The sequence below is a fragment of the Micropterus dolomieu genome, linkage group LG09, assembly GCF_021292245.1.
Source record: "Micropterus dolomieu isolate WLL.071019.BEF.003 ecotype Adirondacks linkage group LG09, ASM2129224v1, whole genome shotgun sequence".
Taxonomy (NCBI): Eukaryota; Metazoa; Chordata; class Actinopteri; order Centrarchiformes; family Centrarchidae; genus Micropterus; species Micropterus dolomieu.
Window position 1 is genome coordinate 20,976,325 of NC_060158.1, and position 21,897 is coordinate 20,998,221.

Here is a 21,897-nt window from a genome sequence, read left to right on the forward strand (position 1 = left end):
AATTTTGCAACCATGAATTGCTGTACGTAATTTTTTGCTAATCCATCAAGTAGATGATGAGATATTTCACTGGATAAATAAAAACTTTGACAGCTAGTAGTGCTAGAGATCAGTTCAGGGAATCACCACAATCGTTAGGCTTACAGTAATCATTTAGGCACCATGAATACCTGTAAACTCACAGCAAGAAGGTCGTGGGTTCAAACCCCGGTTGCCCCTGCCTTTCTGTGTGGAGTTTGCATGTTCTCCCCGTGTCTGCATGGGTTCTCTCCGGGTGCTCCGGCTTCCTCCCACCGTCCAAAGACATGCTGACTAGGTTGATTGGTGACCCTAAATTGTCCTTAGGTGTGAGTGTGAGTGTGAGTGGTTGTCTATGTGTGGCCCTGCGATGGACTGGCGACCTGTCCAGGGTGTACCCCGCCATTCGCCCGATGTCAACTGGGACTGGCTCCAGCCCCCGACCCTCTACGCAGGATAAGCGGTTGACGATGGATGGATGAATACCTGTACACATTTTTAAAAAAAGGATAAATAAAGTATATTCAAGTTCCTTAAATTCAATACGTATCAAAAAATTCAAGTCGAGTTTAAAAGAAGGAATGGAATGGAATTAAGGTTCTCAAATTGGATAGGTGAAATTCTAAATTCAGCATTCAAACCTGAACATCCTGGCTGTCAAGGACACGATATTTAGGAGATAACTTTATTAATCCCTCTGATTTCTCTGTTTTTACACACTGGTGTTATTATTATACATATTATACACATGCATTAACGTATGGAGATATTGTCAGAGAGAGGGGGCTGCCACATAGTCCATGCCCCGAGCAGTTAGGGGTTCAGGGCTTTGCTCAAGAAGCTGAACTGGCACCTCTCCAGCTACAAGTCCACTCTTCATATGACTGGTCTGTGCTGATCTCGAACATACACACCGCTTTGGACACGATTGTTTACATTCTTGTTCCTGGTATCCGCCCCTTAGCACGTCCTTCCTTCATGAAAGACGGCAAGCTATGATTGGTGGGGGGCCAGCGTGTATACTGTAATGTCTCTTGGCCACGTCACGCAAATAATTTATGACTATAATAGCCTAATCTGACACGGTGAACATTTTAACAGACAAAAATATTGTTCAGTATGAACCCGGTATTAAGTTACTTATGCATATGATCTAAGAAAGAGATGAGCAACTGGAATTTTATTGTGCTACCAGCACATATAAAGACACTTACATGCACAAACTACTGTCCAGATGTTCCACTAAAGGACTTTGTTTCCACCAATGTTAGTTCAAAAAGGTAACATCCGGGTGAACATGTAGGTCAAATGTTGCAGCAGTATTAGAAAGCTGCAAAAGTCATTGATGGAGCCTAAACCTCTTGGCCCAAATGGGCTTTGCTGGAATTCACCAAGTTGTTGTTGAGCTTTCTCTCTCATTATGCTGTTTATACTTTTTCTGAGCTGGAGGTTGAAGCTAATGAGAAAGTGAAAGATAATGGCTTGGTAGAAAAGTTGACCTCTGAGCAGAGGACAGAAATAAATACCTTGAAGATGGGAGCACTCCTCAGTACCTGTTCATCCACATCAGTGGGGGAGGCACACATAAATCAAATGCCAAAGTGATATTTATTCGCCTCCTGAACTATTTACTTACTGACAATAAAGGTGGAATTTATGTGGCTATTAAGACGAGTGTTCTGAATGGTCAGGGGCTGCAACTGAGGGCCACTTTATGGATTGGATGCAATAAAACCCAGTGATAAAACAATATGGAAGCTGTGGACCAGGCCGTCAATCAAAGGTAAGTATGATAAGTAAGTTCGTTAATTTTAATGGAGTAAATTCTTCTCAATAATGCAGTGCGTGCTGCTATTATTCCTATTTCTTGTCTTAATACAGTGCTTTAACCCAGACAGAATGGAAGCAAGTCTTCCTTACCCTCCAGTAAGCCATGAATCAAACAGTGAGAGGTGAGGGAGAGATGGAGGGAGCATGAGGAGGAGAGGGTGGGGGAAAGGGTGGGGAGGGCAAAGAGAGGGTAGAGGCCTGGAAGAAGTTGGTAGGGATTAGAGAGATGCCCAAGGCTCATTTTCCAGCCTTGTGGACAAGGTGATGTCACCACACGTTTCACTGAGGGATATCCCACAGAGAGGGGAAGGGAGACACAGAGGGGGAGAGAGGGAGGTGCAGAGATAGAGACAGGCACGGGGAAGAGAAAGAGAGCGAGAGAAAAAGTAAGGAGAAACAGAGAGAGGGGGGAGTGGAGTGGGGGGGACTTGGGATTTAGATTGTGCAGCAGCGGTAGAGAGGGAGGGGAAAAGTTGGACACGGACAATCTTGCAGGAACTTTTTTCTTCTTTCCTTCTCTGTGGAAGAAGCCTCAAGAAAAACATTCAGTGGATTACATTTGATTTGCATCGCCCCACTAGATTTCCAATCTGGTCCCTGGATACATACGCATTCATTAACGGATTAATGTGGTCGCAAATTTGGGGGATTTATCAATAGTTTAAGGTAAGGCTTTTATTGACTTTTATGGACATGTTTACGGTGCTTGAAACGTAGCCGATAAAAGCGACGTTTGAAAAAGTTTGTGTTTTGGGCAACGAAACGTTGCAGTAAGGCAGTGATGGAAGACTGCAGTTTGTAGTGAAACTTTTGCAGTCGGTTTATATCGGCAACAGACCAGACTAAGGCTGCTTAACACAGGAGGCTACATCACATGGGAATATAGGCGCATTATAGGCTACAGCAGATGACGAAATACACCACTAACTCACTGTAAACTCACTTTTGAGCAGCTACTAAAGAAAAGTGTAATGATTTTAGGAGATAAAATACCATGAAATGTAAACATGATAAACTCACTTTCTCCCAGGGGAGAAATAAAAGTTATTAAAGTTATGTCTGCTGAGTAGCCCCTGACACATCGCAGTATTTTTGTGTTTCTTTAAAACTTTTAAACCACAACTAGTTGATACAGCTGCTGGCAAAAGTGATGCTGATTTTCCATTCTTATCCGATTCCATTCTTACAACACAGTTTTGGCTGAGTTGTAAATGTATGTGGCTTGCATCCAGACCCTGTGGCATGGAAAAGCCTCAGTGCATGGCTGTGTATTGGATCCGCTACATGCATATCATTCACGTAGTGACGTCTGAGCATAGCCCTGCACAGATTTGACATCAGTGTCCAAAATCTTACTTCTTTCCTCTAACCTTACCTGGGAAGAAAGAAAAAGTCCTGAGGAGGGACACAAACTGTGAGGAGAACTCATGAATACCACAGTCACATCTGTTTTTCTCATGACTCAGCCATCCCATGTTTGCTGGCTTTTGCATCCTGTCTGGGCCCCCCCCCCCCCCCCTTCCAGCAGCTCAATGTTGAAACTCAGAGCTGCCTTCTTGAGAGAATGAAGAGAATTTATTTCTCTGATCAGCTATGTCATTCTCTCCATTGCTACGTTCTGACCTTCAGTTAACAGAGATCTTCTCTTGAAGGGTAATTTCAACAAAAACATAATCTGAGGACCATAGACATTAAAAAATGTGGAAAACCATGAATGCTCCTGTAGCCTACCTCCAGGGACACTTTTTCTCCCCTGCAGTAAGAGGTTCTACTCCCTCTTCAGACCTTGGGGAATACAGCCTTGTAAATGTTACAAATTGGTGTCCTAGAATTTAACTACACATTAAGTGTTGCTCACTTAACCTCACGCAGGCTGCACATGCACACTGCATTAGCTGTGGGCCTTGCAGTGTCTGTTTTACTTACTGCTTCCAATGTAGCCGATGCTATGGGCCTGCAGCTAATTGTATCATCCACTTGACTCTTTGCATATTCCGGTCAGCAACGTTAAGCTATCAGAAATGTAAAGTTAAGCAGCAGGTCAACTGCCTGCTGAAGGCCTTCTCAACCATGCATAGCATGGGCTTTAGGCCAACTAGTTCATGTCATCAGACTTTATTTACGTCATTACTTTTATATGTGGACCCAAACTATCCATGGCAGTGGAACTTTGAGGCAGCCTTGAGCATGTCCTCATACCTAAACGACAAAATAGGTCAACTGTCAATTGTCCCAAAACGACATATATGACCATTCCCCAAAACGACATGTACGAGCATTGGAAAATACTAGTAATATTTTATTGCCTAGGATGGTAAAGGCATGAACCACCCTACTCTGCTTCTTATTGACTAGCACTCATTGCCTTCATGATTGGGTTGGTTAGGTTTAGGCAAGAGGAGTGAGACTGGTTAGGGCTAGGGTAAGAATATCAGGGTAAGCCCATCAGAGGCATAGCAGGGCTGGTCATGCCTTTGCCATAGGCAAAAAAAATAGCATGGAGTAAGTATGTTGCATTGCAGGTTTGGGCAAGATTGTGGTATGGGTTAAAATAAGTGCATTACATAACTCAGGTGACGTATATCTTTAACTTTCTTTCACACAGGACTCGAACCTCATTCTCTTGAGTGAAAGTCCTGTGTTTGTGTTTGACCCCCCCATCCACCTCCTTACGCAGACTTTGTCGCTCTTTATTCTACGTCATGTGACTTCTTCCTTTGCTACCGTCATATGACCACTAGAGGTGACAGCCTAACAATGTACGTAATTATGGGCCGTAAGCTGCTGCATATGCTGTATTTTTCTGGTGAGGACAGGCTAGATGAGCAAAGAGAGGATTGAATGCATTTTACACTCCCTACATTTGTTCACAATCTGCAACTGTGCTGGCCTGTTTCTTATTCACAAATACACTAGTAAAAACTTGCCTCAGTCTCTCTTGATTATCATACAGGTTTGGATATTACCTTTGCTAATTTCCAATTTCTATCACTCCCGGTCAGTGGATATCTAGAGTGTCTATCAAAGCCTCAAGGCATGTTTATTTATCTTTTATTCACCCCTAGCTTCCTGTTGTGACAGGCCTTCTATGCGCTTTCAGGATTGGCCTGAAGCACATCTGCTTCAGTTCCTGAGCCAAGAGTGTACGTGTACATGTCGTGTTTATCATGACATATCAGTACCTTTTACAGTAGAAAGAAGCATCTGACATCTCCCATCTGGCAAAAAGAACTCTGGGAGTGTCTGAAAAGATGGCAGCATATTGACTGATGTCAACATCCAGCTATTTATTTTTTTGTCATGCTAGCAGCATGGCTTTGGATGGCAGTGTCTGTCAGTCAGTTGGTCGACTGCTTTGGTCCAGACTGAAATACCTCCACAACTATTGGATGGATTGACATGAAAGTTTGTACAGACATTCATGGTCCCCAGAGGATGATTCTTCATGACTCTGGTGATCCCCTAACTTTTCCTATTCCTATAGCACCACGAGCCGGTCAAAGTTTTCACTTATCCTGTGAAATAGCTTAACAATCACTTGACCGACTGGCACGACTTTTGGCAGAAACATTCGTGGTTTGTAGAGTTGGTTTGCTATCAGTTGTAGTTCTACTAACTGATACTGTGACTTTTCCTGTAGCACAAGCGCCATGAGCTTCACATTTGGGGCCAAGAAGAACTCCTTTGTTTGTTGTATTTGGCTGTAAAATAAAATAAAAATGGTGTGCAACTGCTTAACAATAGCACCAAGGATGGGAATACCGTACATACATACAGTTCATGAAACAAGCCTCCACGTTACTTGTGTAGCACATTCGCAGTTAGCACGCTTGTAGTGTGGACATTGAGTGCAGACCCTGGCAGACTGTGGCAGCTGACGACATTTACGCCACACGGACACTTGCAGCCACACTGATGCAGTAATTGGCCTTAAGTTCTGCCTCATAAACCTGCTAGCACGGCTGTAGACTTAGTCGTCTTTCTAAATCACTTATTCTTTTTATAGTCACATGGCTGTTAACAGTCCAACAATCATTCCAGTTTTCTTCCAATAAGAACAAACCCTGCTCACAACAACAAGAATTAACAGAATTGAATTTCAGTTGTTGTCGTCTTGTTTTTTTTCTTCTGCTTATTGCAATAGTGCATGGTAGAAAGATTCCTGTCTCTGTGTGTTAGCATTCATATCTTTCTACCTATCGGTCTGTCTTCGTATATCTGCCCCTTTTGCCTTCTGTGGCACACATGCTGTACTATACATGTTTCTATATCAATGAATGGATGCATTTGCACCTACTTGTCTACTTATTATGCAGCCCTTCTGTTTTATTGCTGCAATCCAGTCAACTTTTAGTGCACTTTCCTACACATCCTCTGCCGAGAGAAGACTTCCTCAGGAGGATTCAGTCAGGGTCACAGCCCCAAAGACCGGAGGTTGTTTTCACAGCCCAGCACCAAAACCACTCTCTACTGTGTGTGTTTGTATGTGTGAGATAGAGCAGGGTATATTGGAAGCAGATACCCTGCGATTGAGCTGTCCATCAATCTTCTTGCTGCAGTATGCTGGGAGAGACAGCTGGAAAGGCAGTGAACCGTCAAATATTACATGACTGACACATTTATGCCGGGTTCTCCCATTTAAAGAGATGCAAAGCAGTCTAAACAGTGGGCTCCTGGTTCACTGTCATTTAATCATCTGTGTCTGGGGTGCCTAATAAGCAATTCTCTTGTGAGGCCATAGAAAGGACATGTTTCATTTAACTCTGTCAGTGTTCCTCTAAACAGGCTTGTGTTGGGGCTGTTGTTCCATCTGTAAAAAGGTGGCAATGATGATGAAATGTGTGACAGCAAAAATTGCTAAGCACTGAGCACAAATTACTTCCATTGTTACATAGGACAGTATCAGTGCCTCTTTTGTCCGTAAATGCAAGCTATTACAAGTACTGGAACTGATAGCTGTACTGGAAATAGAAAATAGACAATAGGTCTGGACCTAGAGCCAAAACGACTCCTGGAGCTATGGAGCAGCTCTGCGTCTTCAAGGGAGACACATTGTTGTTGTAAAACAAAAATGTCCAAGCTGAAACATAAATGAGGGCTGTGTTGTGTTTGTGACTGTTGGTCATCACTTCTGTCCGGCAGTGGTCTTAAGGCTTGTAATCCTGGAAGACTTTCAAATCTGTCATTGTTTTCTTTCCTGTACTGGCTTCGTACTCGGTGACCCGATCACTCGCAGGCCTGCTTACCGGGCTCATGGCCAGCCCTACGGGCAAGCCCAGTGGCCTAACCCTTTACTGTCTTTATCTGCTATAGCCAGCTGGGTGGCCATGGTGCTGCAGATGGAGTGCAGAGAGAGGACAAAGAGAGACATCCATAGCAACACATATTAGGAAGCCTATTAAATTGTTCTGGATTATGGCCAGACAAAAATAGCAATGAGCTGTTACTTTTCCTTTAGCCTGTGTTCTGTGTTCTCTGGACTGTGATGCATTATGTATTATGTACTGTGTGAGCTTTCTTATTACTGTGATCATGTGGCATGAAGCCTATAATAATGGCTGCAGCTTTAGAGTGCTCAAACTCAGCCATCTGAGGCTAGCCTGAAAACTTTAAAAAAAAAAAAATCTTCTAGCTGTTTAGCTTGCAGCTACTTTTAGATAAAAAGTGTCTATGTTGTCAGCAATTGTGCACAGAGATGACTTGCGCCATAGCATGATTTTACAGTGTCTTGCAAAGATCTTTTCAGAAAATGGTAACCTGGCCTTGTAAGAAAATAAGGGAAGCAACCACACCTTGAGCCAGCAGTCCCCAAAATTGAATGTATAATTCACAATGTGGGCCATGTCAAACTGTCCTTGTTATTCCCGAACATAATTTGAAACATTGTCCTCCACCGCATTGTCTGTTAGCAGCATGCTGCAGGCAGTCAGGTCAGGCTAGATGGTATTTACACCGTGTCCTCGGCCAGGCAGGAGTGCCACATTGTGTACCCCCGGGGGAGAGCGGGGGTCATTTCTCCTGGCAGACGGGACAGGTGTGTGTATAGAGACACAGTCTGCTAGCCTGCCTGCCTTGAGGCCCTGCTGTACCTGTAAACACTGCAGAGTTATGGGGTCTGTACACATGCTGAGGGCAAGTCCAGGTCAGCTGGGATGTGTTTATGCGAGTCAGAGTGGGCCGTGTTGGTGTCCTTATGTGCATGCATTCTTTTGTGATTTTTATGAAATAGGGGTTGTATTAAGGGAGAGGGACTGTGGAGACAGAATATAATGATTATTTAGCCGTGGCGCACATTTTAATCTGTGTGTGTGTGTGTGTGTGTGTGTGTGTGTTTGTTGTTGGGCCACGTGGAAGCATCTGGTGCAACACAACCATGGCTCCAGTGGAATAGTCTCCAGATGTGTTTGTGTGTTTTGGCCCCGCTGTCTGTTTGACTGTGGAACGGCCAGCCAGCTTGTAAATCATTTTACTTTCATGTGTGCACTTTGCTTTGTTGTCTTGCAGATGCAGTAGGTATTTGTTTACAGCAGTATTTGTACTTTGTTTACTTTAAGAATGGTTTCCTAGATATGGTCCCGTGTGTGTATGTGCACTTAAGTGTACTCATATTTACATGCATGTGGGTGTGCGTGTGTAGCAGCTGCCAAGTCAAAGGCCAACCAGATGGACAGGATAATGACTATGATCAGACTTTATAGAGTTACACTCCTTAATGAGGGACATTCTGGTTAATTCATATGCCACTGACAAAGCCTGCATCATACCACATAATTAACACATCAACTGTGACTGACTCATAAATATACATCAACGTCTATTTAGGAGTCAAGCATAATGTGCAGCTGGCGGCAGAGTGAGCAGACTGGTATGGCATGCTCACAGAATGTAGGAAGGATTTAACTTTTTTGACATGCTCTTTTTCTTTTTTCATCCATCAGCTGGTGGCTGAGGTGAGGTGAGGTGGGGTGAGGTGTTTTCGGAGGAGTGAAACCATGTGGCTTCTCTGCTCCTCTCTGACTCTGTTGGCCCTCAGCTTCGGGTCATGTGACACGCTGACATCAGAGCAAGGTGAGTTTCTTCTGCCCTGCTGGAGTTCAAAAAATGTTCAGGACAAATTAATTGTCTTACTTTAACAATATTCAACATACACAGTACCCCACATAAAACCACAACTTGTCATTTTAACATGCTGGTTTTTGTACAGATTAAACAAACGAGATGTAACATCTTACCAAGTGAGCTTGCTTGCTAACCTTAGCTAGCTAGCTGCTGACTGTACCTTTATATTAACCGTACAGACATGAGAGTAGTATGAATCTTCTCATGTAACTTTTGGCAAGAAAGATGTTAAACTGTTGCTTTCACAAAAAGTCTAAAACGTCACAAAACCAAAAACACTTAACACTGGTTAACTCTTTTATCAAACATTCCATGCTTGACCAACTGGTCTCTCTTTGCAACCCATCTGAGTTTCATGAAACTGTGTCCGTCTGTGCCCTGTGTGTGTGATGGTGCAGCTGTAATTACAGAGTATGTGCATTTGATGCTAGCTGTTGGTGGCGGGGTGGTAGGCTGTGGCAAGGAGACGTGTGTGTTTACCATGTGCGGTTGTGTTCCTCTTCACAAACCATCAATCATTCTGACTTTCTGTGTATTTTGTATAGGAAGAACATGAGTTTGGATGATTTTGAATGTGCTTACATGAGATTACGAGCATGTTGAAATGCTAGTGTGTGTGTTGGCGTGGTGGAGAGAATGTGTTTCTATTTGTATCAAGGTGTATGTATGTGGTGTATGGGTATGACAGAGACAGAGACAGAAACAGACAACCAAGAAATCAAGAGGCAGAGAGGTGAAGAGAAATCTCTTTTATTGCCTTCTGTTATTTATTTATTTATTTATTTACTTATTTTCGTTCTGAACTGTCATACTCCCTCATCACACTGTCAGTGTGTTCTCAGGGGCCGGCTCTGTGATATCACTTGGGGGGTCGAGCAATCCTCTATAGTTCGTGGAGCTCTGAAGGGAGCTTTGCGGAGGAGGAGGTCCCTCCTGGGAGACCCTAGTCAGAGCTTTTCAGCTGAGACAGAGTCAGCTTGCAGCTCCCTTGAGTCCTTTCCCCCAGTGGTTGGAAGAAAGTGCTTTTTCAAGTGCAGCTATAACACTTTGTCACAGCAAGCACCACACACACACACACACTCACACACACACTATCACTATTCCTCTGACTCATTCAAATCTCTTCTTACTGGTAATTTGCTGACATTACAGCAAGGAAGCAGGTTTAAGGAAAACTAGTGTTGAAGAGTGGAGCCGGATGATTGCACTGCACTTCTGCAGTGTACCAGCCAGAGAGACCAGTCCCTATAGTTAAATTAAATTGCTGCTGCCTTTGGTAAAGTGTTGCTGATATGGGGTTTTTTTTGTGCACAACAGACCATACACACAGTTTGAAGTAATGGATTTATGTATTGATTTGTTTTGACTCTGTCTGTGTTTCAGCTAAGTTGTATGCTTTCTGGTGCCAAGTAATTGCAGTAGTAATAAGCACATTTGCACAAACAGAAGTTAGAGAAGACAAGCAGCTTGCAGCAGAAAAACAAATCTACAGGTTAGGAGAATCTTATTTCTGATTAGGATATAATTGATAAAACCGGCTGTATGATTTTCTTCTATGCTGATAATGATGCTGATTACATACTGCAGTCCCTTGTTTGTACTACTAATAAGCAAGCAATATGTGAGGTATTGCTTCACATACGGTTGACTTTCTTAATATGAAGTGTACACTATTAAAATATCAGAAAGGCTGTTTGATTCATAGGATGACTCTGGAGCATTTGGTTATTTTTTTCAGCTACATGGGGGCACCAGAACACGCTGTAAACACAACATTGACTCGACTTGATTTGGATTTACAAATCCAGCAGACACAGAGCAACATTAGCATTCTTTTGGTATCGAGTTTCTGGCCACCGACAAATGTAAGTGTATAATTATGTGTTAATATTCATTCTCATTTTAGTTCTGTCTCCACCAACTGAAATGTCTGGTTCTTTAGCTGGTAAACGCTTCTTCCCCAGCTAGTCGCTAACGTTGTGTGTCTGCCATCAGTAGCAAAACTGAACCAAAACAATGAAGTCGGTAAAACACATTAAAACGCTGCATGTAGTTGGCAGGAACTGCAGAGTCAGGTCATCATTTTGGGTTTGTTACTATGTGTGACCCCTATCACATTACCTCGAGGGGAGTCATTTAATTCAATGTTAATATAAAAATATTGAGGTGTGCAGCTTTCATTGTTCATTTCATGTTATCGTTATCTTGACTTTATTAACCATTAGTTTGGTCAAGACCATGAGTATGCCATGTTAACATTTGTCCTTTAGAGAATTTGATACAGACCCTTAGCCATCTTTACTCCATCTCCACTGCTGATGGGTAATCTTCAGGGTGTGACTAGGCTAGTTTGTAGGCCATAACGGGCGGTGTGTAAACGTCACTTGCGAGGAATGAACTTGAGAAAAACACTTATACTTGTAACTGCTTTAGGGTGGGTGCTTCATGAATGAACCTGTCCTGTGATGTCTCTGCTCTCTAAAGAAGAAAATGTGCAGTGCAAGTTTTGTCAGAAGCGCTTAGAAAAAGCACGAGTACTCAGTAAAGTAGCACATTACATCAAATTTACCAACTAGTGACAAATGTGATCCGAGGAATTACATTTACTTAATTATCTGATGCTTTTATCCAAAGCGACTCACAATTGCTATACATGTCAGAGGCTGCACAGTATGCATAATATGTGTATGCACACACACATACTCACCAGCACACAGGTTGCCAGACATTGTCAAACAACACAATCTTAACTCGAGTGTAAAGGATTCTGCATTTCCTGTCTTAAGCTTATCATTGTGAAAAGCTTGTAAACGTGTGTGTCATGAGTCTAGCCTATGTGTGTGTGAACTTGTGAAAGTGTATTGAATGTGAGCCAGAGGCCTGCAAGGGGAAAATGAGTGAGCTCATCCCTCTAAAGGCCAGTGTTTTAAGTCTCTCCACTCCTCTGTACTGCAATTTTATCTCTGGAAAACAACCAAGAATGTTCTCTCTTGTCTCACACACTCTCCCTCTGTCTCATTCCCTCCAACCCCAATAGCACCCTCTCAGTTTGTCATTTCCCCCCTCATTTTAGCCACACATTGGCTACATTGAATCATTGTATTGAATCAATCAACTACATTAGCCAGCACACCCCACTCAATCCATATGGTGGATGTATTTATACCTCCGGGACCTGCAAGACTCTCGACATCTCAAGTCAAAGTTTTTGCTGATAAGCAGCCCAGTCCAATTATATTGGAATGACACATTGTAAAGCACATTCAATAACTACCATACCCTCTCTTGTTACAAACCACACTGAACACCCTTCTGACCTCTTTTTCCTAATGAAAGCATTCCAAGCCAAGTGTTTGCTGCTACGAAAACAGAATTAATACTCCGACAGTTAGTTTCAGTGTACCCTGGCCACACAACAAGGCACTGGTAGATAATACCATTGATTCCTAAACCTTCTGAAAGGTTGTTAAATATCAGTAACAATGCAAGAAAGGTCACACATTACTTATTTTAGCTGGGATATTGCAGTGGGTCAGCTAGAGTTGAGTTGATACTTTACACATACATTGTTGTAATGAATGCCTGAGTGATCGATCTTTGTCTAGTCATTGGCCTAAGTTATATTTGAGTTTCCCTACATTCTGTATATTGGCACATTTATAATAATTACATTTTCCCAGGTTGTCCCTGTCTGACACCTTTTACTTGGACACCCTCCAAGTTAAGTGTAAGTCGGTATACATCAAAAAGTAGTGTTTCACTTCTCTCAAGACTTAAAATGTCCTGAATTTTTATCTTTGGCAAGGTGGAGACTTGGGGGAACACTCACAGCAGTGTGTTGCATGACTGCCAGTGTAGTATCATTACCTGCTTTGGCAAGACTCAAACACAACCCATCAAAGAGAAAGTGAACCCAGCCAAGACCATCCAATCTCTTTAAGGCTACATGCAGCTACTAGCAGGATCCTGGAGTGGAACTCATACTATGTGCTAATTAGCTTGTCAACAAGCAAGCACTTTCCTTTGATCACAGCTTGAGAGGAAATGGGGTTCAAGTTCCGCAGTGTGTCCTCTGCCAAAGTGCCAAAGAACCTGAGTACGCAACAGTGCACTAAAATATCAACCATCCTCTGAGTTATGTAGAAACAACTTGTTTCTCCCATGAGCGTGAGAAAAAGTGTGATGCTTTTACAAGTAATCACAGCATTTAACTTGAATCACAGGTTTAAAAGTGGTAACAACTGTTTTAATGTTGTTTAACAATGTGATTTACCTATATTCAAACGCAGATCATTCACTATGTAATCTGTCATTTAGCTGTAAATCTGAGTGTCACATGATTGTAGCTTTGAATTTTTTGAATTCAGTGCACACTGTAGGACATCTCATCCTCAGTTTTTAAAGCCAACCTTTACATTGTCAGGCTTTATACTCAACTTCATCAGTTTAAGCTGTGCCATATGGAACATTTTTATCATCTTTCAGCTCATTGTTTTGGTTTTATGGACCGCAGCTGTTTGCCCCGCACCAACTGACAGATGGACAAAGGTGGCGACTAGCTGGGCCAAAATAGAGCTAAAACAAGAGTGAATATTAGAGTTGGCCAGAGCAGAATTCCAAATGAAGGCTTTGTGTCCTCCAGTATGACTGTTTGCTAACACATTTGCTGTATCAACTTTATAAGGTGATAATTTGTCACTGTTGTGTTTGCAACTTGCCATGTTGCCACCAAGGGGCCAAACAAATGCATATCTGGGTTTACACGTATATTGTAAAGTGTTAGGATGCTGTTGTCTGTGATGGGAATTACAGCTCATAGATGGCAGCCGGATCGTGCTTGGCGAAATCGGCTCTCAGGTGGGTGCTGGTGTTCAATTATGCCACCTGTCGAGATGTGCTACTTTGCAGTTCTTTGCATGCGGTTGTGGTTAGAGTTAGGGTTACACGCTATCGATTTGCATTAAGGTGGCATTTTTCAACAAGGTAACATAAATCATCAGAACACCAGCTTCCATTGTTCACTTAAAAGAGCTGGCTCATAGAGCCGGCTCGTTCGTGACCGACACATCACTAGTTGGCAGCTGTAATCACTTCTCCTCCATTAAAAGTTTGTTTACATTGTGGAGCGGAATAGAGACTATTGGTTGGCACTCCTGCACACAAGCATACATGTTGTGTCGCTCGGCTGATGTACGAGAGAGCAAGTGAGTTTGACAAGTAGAGTTTGAGATGTTCTAAAATGGCCGCTAGAGAGTTGACATAGTCTTACTATAAGACCACCATGTCATTTAATGTCGTTATCTCATGAAAGAAGTCCTATAGTCAGCCAGTCACCTCAGAACGTCTGGGTGTTGCCCAGAGGGCAAACGACCCCCCGCCCCCCTGTCTACTCTCTTGTGTTCACTCTTCCTCCTCTCTTCACCTTCTCTTCTATTCTTTTGCTTAACTTTACCATTGGGCTGCCCACTTGCCTCCAGCAAGGATTACTCCTGACAAAGCCTTTATCTTAATTCTGTCTGATGGAAACGGAGTGGTGATGACCCCCCACCCACACACGCGCACACACACAAACAAACACACACAAAAAAAGTAAGATTAAGTGACAACAAAAGGTAGATCTTACCATCTCTTGACTTCAAAAAACCTGTGATGGCTGTGTGTGAATATGTACTGTATGAGTCTTTTTTTAAAGGCAGCAGTGTCTTTGTGAGACTGCAGAAAGTATGCTTTGTGCTGAGTTAGCAGATAAGACTTCAGGATGGACCAGTAAAGTTATAAATACAGTATGTTTGATTGTGTGTGTGTGTGTGCGCGTGTGTGTAAGATAGACTGAGCGAGAGTATCAGAGGGCTCAGAAGACTCTAAACTTGTGTTTGATACTTCCTGTTCTCTACACTGTTATCTGTTACTTTGTTCGGAAGTCACATTCAATTCATGTAATTTCTTTGATTTTTCATCTGAAGTTTCTCTCAGCTTCCCATAACACCACAGTTTACTCTCTTTTCACACCTTGAATTTTTACTCGTAGACAGCAATAACAGACTGTGCAGGCAGGCAGGCTGAAATGTCCTGCGCTTTGAAACTGTCTGTCTTTTTGAAGCCAAGATGAACAGAAGCTGCAGGGTGTCAAGTGATGAACTTGATAATACAGTAGGTGATGAAGCGCTAAATGTGATTTAATTCTTTCTTGAGTCGGCTTCCGTGAAATTAAATTCCTAGCTCTTAATTAAAGTCAGTTGGATGTTTTATTTTATTAATTATATAATGCTCTTTCCCCTCGTTTTGATGTGACTTCCAGCTTGGATAAAGTTAAATTGTGGTTGGAAATAGACACAACAGTGTGTTGTTGTTGCATGCTTCAAGGCAACTCTCCATGCAGTGCACTCACTGTTTCATCAAAAAGACATTCTCAACAACTTTATTACACCGATTCCATAAAGCTAGGAGAGACAAAAACATTAATTTTGTTTGAAGAGCCTTTTCCTCAGGCTTTTGTCTTCTTCTCTAACAGCACCAATCAATAGAGACCTTCAAACAAAAGTTAGTGCCTCTTTAATTTTATTCTCCTGCATACACAATTACCGTTAACTAAGCCCCATCCCTCTTAGTTACTGTTGCTATCCCTGTCAAGTTTTCTATTCTTGCACATTACAGATTTACCACTTTTTTGCAGTAATTTTTTAAACAACGGGTTTTCTGTGTTACACAGACGTAAACTAATGTATGCTTCTCATTTCTAGCTGATGATCATGAATTTTGTCAGCTGAAATGAACTTTCACTACCTACTGTAATTTAAAGAGGTCATATTATGCTTTCTGCCTTTTTCCCTTTCCTTCATTGTGTTATATCTCTATTTTGTGAAAAGGCCTAGGTCCACCCTAAAGGGCGTTCCCTTTAGACCCCCTTTTTCTTCCGTTACCATGTTGCGTCACGTCGTAACACGTGTCGTAATGCTTGCCTAGCGGCTAGTCAGGCACGCCCTCAAAAACACCGGTGGAAGCAGCAGCACACACAGTGACAAGACATCCCAATAACTTACCAGTCTGAAACGTTTGCTCCAGTCTGTGTTCCTAAGCTGCTCCAGGAACACGCACAGCTGAACCAAAGCCGTATTTAGCAGTTTCTCAGGACCCGCCCAACTCTGCTGCTGATTGGCTAGTAGTCCTTAATTAGGTACTGAACATGTGCAACTCCCAACAAAGATCTTGTAGAAGTGAGATGCATCACTTTGTAGCTTAAAACGGAGCATTCAACACACGAAAAGTGGAGCTGCAGCAATGTGCAGTACAAATTTTTTTTGTGTGTGTATTTTGAAACCATGGAAACCTATTCTTGTACAGCCTGTAAATAAAATTATGAACCTAAAAAATTAGGATAATTTGACCACACTAAGGCTAACACGGTAAAAACTTTATATCCAGCTGACTTTCTAATATTTCCAGATGATTTGCTTTAAAACAAAAAGGGTGTTGAATATGCGCATGAAAGCTACATACATGATGTAATAAAGGCTAAAGCTGCATGTCCCATGCAAAAAAAATTGCATCGCCATCAGTTGTTAATCCATGGAAAAGACATGGAAAAGAAAGAAGCATTTGTGTAGCATTTGTTTGTGTACTGCAGGATAGAGCCTGTATTATTATTATTATTATTATTATTATTATTGTTATGAAGTATTATAGTACATTGTTACAGATAAAAAAAGTAATTGAAATGTTTAACCACAGAAAAACCATAGACTGTATAAACGAAGTGGACGTAGCCACACATAGGTTTGTGGGCTACAGTTTTGAAGCCTTGAGTCTGGCATTTTGGCCATTGCCAACTTGTTTTATTGGAGCCAAAAGTGACCATAAGGTAGCAACACCCTAAAGCATTCTTTGCTTTATCATCTATTTCACTCTAAATGGGACTATCCTTACAAAATGAACATCATTCTATATCAAAGAACATTTGAAACTACCCATTGAGATCATAAACCTATCTGGAAAATGCTTTCTGAGTTAATAAATCAAGTGAGGCATAACCAATGAGTTTAGCATACGTATTTCTATTTAATGCAAGTTTAGGTTACTAGGTTACTAATGCAGGTAGCTAGTTAGCCAGGCATGCTAACGTTTTACCTTAAACGATATAAACATGCAGTTCAACCTAGTCCTTATACTTTGTGTGTTTTTGGTTTTGGAATGGTGATTAAAAAAAACACCTTTCTTCTCTTTAGATACAGAGAGAATAACTCTTCTCTGGTCCACGTGGACAGCACTTGACAGTGTGCATGGGGCAGTATTGAATGAGGTTAGATTAAAATATCTGACCTTCAGGTTTGGCATAAAGCGCACATTAATGATTTAGAATATTACTGACAGCAGCACAGCTCAGAGAAAATTATTAGGTTTTATTTTTGGTTAATTCAGGGCACCACCTGCTTCCATATTCTCTGCAGTCATAGTGTGTATCAAAAAAATACACTTTTGAAAAACTGTGCCCTGTAGAACGTCTTGCTTGGGGCCTTGGTCCTTGGCCCCAAGGAGATCAATTAACTGTGGATCACAGTGATTCACAGGGCATATGTCCACCTGTACTTGCCCGGTTTTTCTATACATCTCACATCTCCCCCCTGTAGTCAGGCAGACCGCTCTGACAGGCAACACTTTTCTTTGTAACCTCCCCTGACAGGGTGAGAACATATCCATCAAACGGAGGCTACCGCGACAGACAAGCTTGGTGCTAGACAACCTGTCAGACTGGGCTGTGTTCCTCCCTGCACAGCTTTGCCCTCATTTCATCTTGCTCTCTGTGTTTTACACTCTTTTTTTGACTCTCTTTCACCCCCACCAACTCCCTCTCTCTTTCTTCCAGATCAATATTTCTGTTACCCTCAAATGTATGTATCTTTGAAGTTGCTTGTTCTCTCTTGCACACAACTCTGTCCATTTCACCAAGCAATCGTGAAAAGTTACTTTTGGGATATCTTCTCCAAAGACTGATGTACTCTTCTTGACATCTGATGAATGCTTGAATTACAGTTTTTGTTGTTTTTACTTTTTGACTGTATTTTCTTGCATAACGCTCGTGTCTTCTCTTTGTCTCCACAGATGTACAGTGCCCAACGTTACAAGTGGATGAGTGGAAGTTTCCTCAGACGGCCAAGCACAATATCACTGGTGAAAAGATAAACTCAAATACGCAGACAGACAGCTATTCTTTTCTGACTTTTATTCACGTGGGTGCTGATGAATGCCATTTTGTTGTCAGGTTTTAATCTGGTGAGGCGATTCTCCTTGCTCAAGAGTGCAGATGTCAAGAAGATCCGCAACCCTCGAGGACCCGTCATCCTCCGCCTGGGCAAGACTGCACTCCTACGCCCCACCGAGTAAGTTTACAATACTTGTCCCTCACTTGCTCTCTTTCCAGCACCTACATACAAACACATCTCACACAAACACATCGTGTACAACTTTAGGTGGTAGAGAATGTATTACAGGAAGGGAAGTATATTTTCTGCTGGATTTTAAGCTTTCTTCAGGGCTATATCGACAGACACTCGCTTTACATGCTGAAGAAAAGGAAAGGGAGAGGGACTGAACACCCCACGGGAAATCAACCTCTGAACCCTCACTCGACATGTCAGCATTGTCCAATGGCTATTGTGTAAAAAGCAGACACCTGGCAAACCATACACCATGGGTCACTCTCTGATAGCATTTCCAGAAATACAACTTCATTTCCCTCACCACTGACACTGGCTTGTAAAACTGAACTGTAACAGCCTTTTGGTTTTCCGGCTGTGACCACCACATATTCTTGCTGTAACTAGTTTTCATATAAAATGTGAGCACAACCTATTGGAGTGATGCCTTAATTAGTAGGCATGATGCATTTGCCGGTAAAAAAAAAGGGTATGAATTTAATAGTCACATTTGAGAGCCTCAGCTTGTTCTGAACTCGTTTCTGGGCGAAGAGACCTGCAGCCATAAAATCCAACAGAGCACGACTTCCTTTCACAACATGGTTTTGCAGCTTGACATGGTTTAATTATGCTTTCCTGGCTTTTCATGTTGTTATTACACAGTAGTTGGGTGCAGATTATGTTTGGAATTGCGTGACAAGTGCTTATTAGGGTTATGTGTTGGCTGTTTTTCCATCCTCTTTTTTTCTTTGCAACTGTAGATGGTTTTTAGTCGGCTGTGCTACGTTGTACCAACCAATAATGCAGTTTTTCAGAACTTGCCAATTGGGTCAACCTAGAGTATTGTATCACTCTGTCCAGAACTGTGAGCTCCACTTGCTTGAAGGCCCGATAAATCTCTTTTTTGGTAGAGACATTTTGTTCTAAAAGTGTCACATATATTGTTTGTCACTGGCTTAGAGAGTAGTTGTCCTTATGAAAAGGGGGGAAAAACTAAAAAAACTGTCACTTCAGGAAATCAGCATCTTTGGAACCAAAAAGGAAAATCCAAGCTGTTTTTGTTTTGCCTCTAACCATACAGAGAGAAGACGGGAACACCATTCTCTCTTCATTGTCATCTCTTCTCTGCTGCTGGTTTGGGATTTTGTTATGGTGCAGCGTTTATTGAAATTGTGATGCCATTGAGAGCTTTGCTGTCAGTTTTATCAGTGAAGAGTGCTACCTGGGTGACTTCTTTTTAACTCAGACAAAGAACAATCAATGTTTGCACATCAGCCATGCCTGTCGGCTGCCTTTCATTCTGCTACCTTCTATACATAGAACTCACTGTCTTCCATACACGTTTCTCAAAATGATTAAACAAAATCAGAGCAGATGCTTGCGTTTTTTTCCATTTGCCTTTTCTTTTGCTTTCTTGGCTCACCAAAAAGGAGATGACTGAACCAGAGAGAACTGTCTAGCGGCATCAGTTAGTCATAATACTCCCTTTAATTAATTATTTCCTTTAATGGTTTTTGTTTTCTGAAATTGCATTGTATGAAATTGTTTCAGGCATTTAGAAAAGAAGGGTGAAGGCGGAGAACAGATGGGCAATTAAGGGATATAGTGGCTGATTAATCGGTCAATACCTGCACTCACAAGGCTGCTAAACAAAAAACGTCTGCGGACACATCTGCAGGCAGCCTTTTCAGTGTGGCTGCTGTGGAAATATATTAGCGCTCCTCCTTGTGAGTTTTGGGAATGTGGTGAAAAAGTTAGTTTCAAGCCCTAAATTTCCTCAGTCACCATCATCTTTTCTAAATGTTTTTAATCTAAAACCATTACTGGCTAGTGTTAAATATTATTATACTTCTGACTAAATCTAACTCATTCTCCCTTAAAAACTAAACTACACGCCATTGGGCAAAAATTTCTATACAAGATGTCTGTCTGATAGTGCTGTAGCTAAATTTAAGGATGCGATTCCATCAGCTCTAAATTCATTATCAAGTCACAAAGTAACGGAGGACTCCTATGCTAATTTCAGTCCCTCCCAAATCGATCATCTTGTTGATAGTGCTGCAGGCTCGCTGCGAATGGCACTCGACTCTGTAGCCCCTCTAAAAAAGAAAATAATCAAACAAAGACGGTTAGCTCCATGGTATAATACTTTAAATTAAAGCAAATATCGTGGAAACTTGAGAGGAATTGGCGTTCCACCAAACTGGAAAATTCTCGTTTAATTTGGCAAGATAGTCTTAAAACTTATAGGAAGGTCCTCCATAATGTCAGAGCAGCGTACTACTCGTCATTAATAGAGGAAAATAGGAACAACCCCAGGTTTCTTTTCAGCATTGTAGCCAGGTAAACAGAGAGTCACAGCTCTATTGAGCCAAGTATTCCCATAGCTCTTAGTAGTAACGACTTCATGAGCTTCTTTAATGATAAAATTCTAACTATTAGAAACAAAATTCACCAAGACCTGCCCTCAACTGGCACCGCCTTATCTCGAAACTCAGGAACCTTAGAAACAGCTGTAAAACCAGATATATGTTTAGACCTTGATCCAGATGTTTTAGCCAACTATAGACCTATATCTAACCTTCCATTTCTCTAGGTCCTGGAGAAAGCAGTTGCTAAACAGCTGTGTGACTTTCTACAGAGCAATAGTTTATTTGAGGATTTTCAGTCAGGATTTAGAGCTCATCATAGCACAGAGACAGCACTGGTGAAAATTACTAAGGACCTCCTTATTGCATCAGACAAAGGACTTGTCTCTGTACTGGTTTTATTAGATCTTAGTGCTGCATTTGATACTATTGACCATCAGATCCTATTACAGGGACTGGACCACTTCATTGGCATTAAAGGAACCGCTCTAAGCTGGTTTAAGTCCTATTTATCAGATCGATTTCAGTTTGTACATGTTAACGATGAGTCCTCCATGCATGCCAAAGTTACTCATGGAGTTCCTCAAGGATCTGTCCTCGGACCAATCCTCTTCACTTTATATATGCTTTCTTTAGGCAATATTATCAGGAAACATTCCATAAGCTTTCATTGTTATGCAGATGATACTCAGTTATATCTATCGATCAAACCAGATGAAACTCATCAGTTAGCTAAACTTCAAATGTGCCTTCAGGATGTTAAAACCTGGATGACCTGTAATTTTCTAATGTTAAACTCAGATAAAACTGAAGTTATTGTTTTGGGGCCTAAGCACCTCCGTCACGCATTATCTAAAGATATAGTTTCCCTTGATGGGATCGCCCTGGCCTCCAGCACCACTGTGAGGAATCTTGGAGTTATCTTTGATCAGGACATGTCGTTTAAGTCTCACATTAAGCAAATTTCAAGGACCGCCTTTTTTCACCTACGTAATATTGCGAAAATCAGGAACATCCTGTCTAAAAATGATGCAGAAAAACTAGTCCATGCATTTGTTACTTCTAGGCTGGATTACTGCAATTCTTTATTATCAGGCTGCTCGAAAAAGTCCGTTAAGACTCTTCAGCTGATCCAGAATGCTGCAGCACGT

At 41.8% G+C, this 21,897-nt stretch overlaps 1 protein-coding gene across 5 annotated transcripts in view; it reads left to right on the forward strand.

Annotated features, from left to right (window-relative positions):
• The window catches only part of col16a1 (collagen, type XVI, alpha 1), a 142,609-nt gene that overhangs the window by 52,380 nt on the left and 68,332 nt on the right, over positions 1-21,897 (forward strand). For 3 of the 5 annotated variants that reach the window (XM_046057864.1, XM_046057868.1, XM_046057867.1), the window contains exons 1-4: positions 2,330-2,514; positions 8,787-8,916; positions 18,064-18,132; positions 18,224-18,341. In XM_046057864.1, coding sequence (XP_045913820.1) covers positions 8,841-8,916; positions 18,064-18,132; positions 18,224-18,341 — 263 coding nt within the window. In that variant the 5' untranslated portion in view covers positions 2,330-2,514; positions 8,787-8,840. Of the gene's footprint in view, positions 1-2,329; positions 2,515-8,786; positions 8,917-18,063; positions 18,133-18,223; positions 18,342-21,897 lie in introns of those variants that run through there. The other 2 variants (XM_046057865.1, XM_046057866.1) reach the window with 1 other exon arrangement.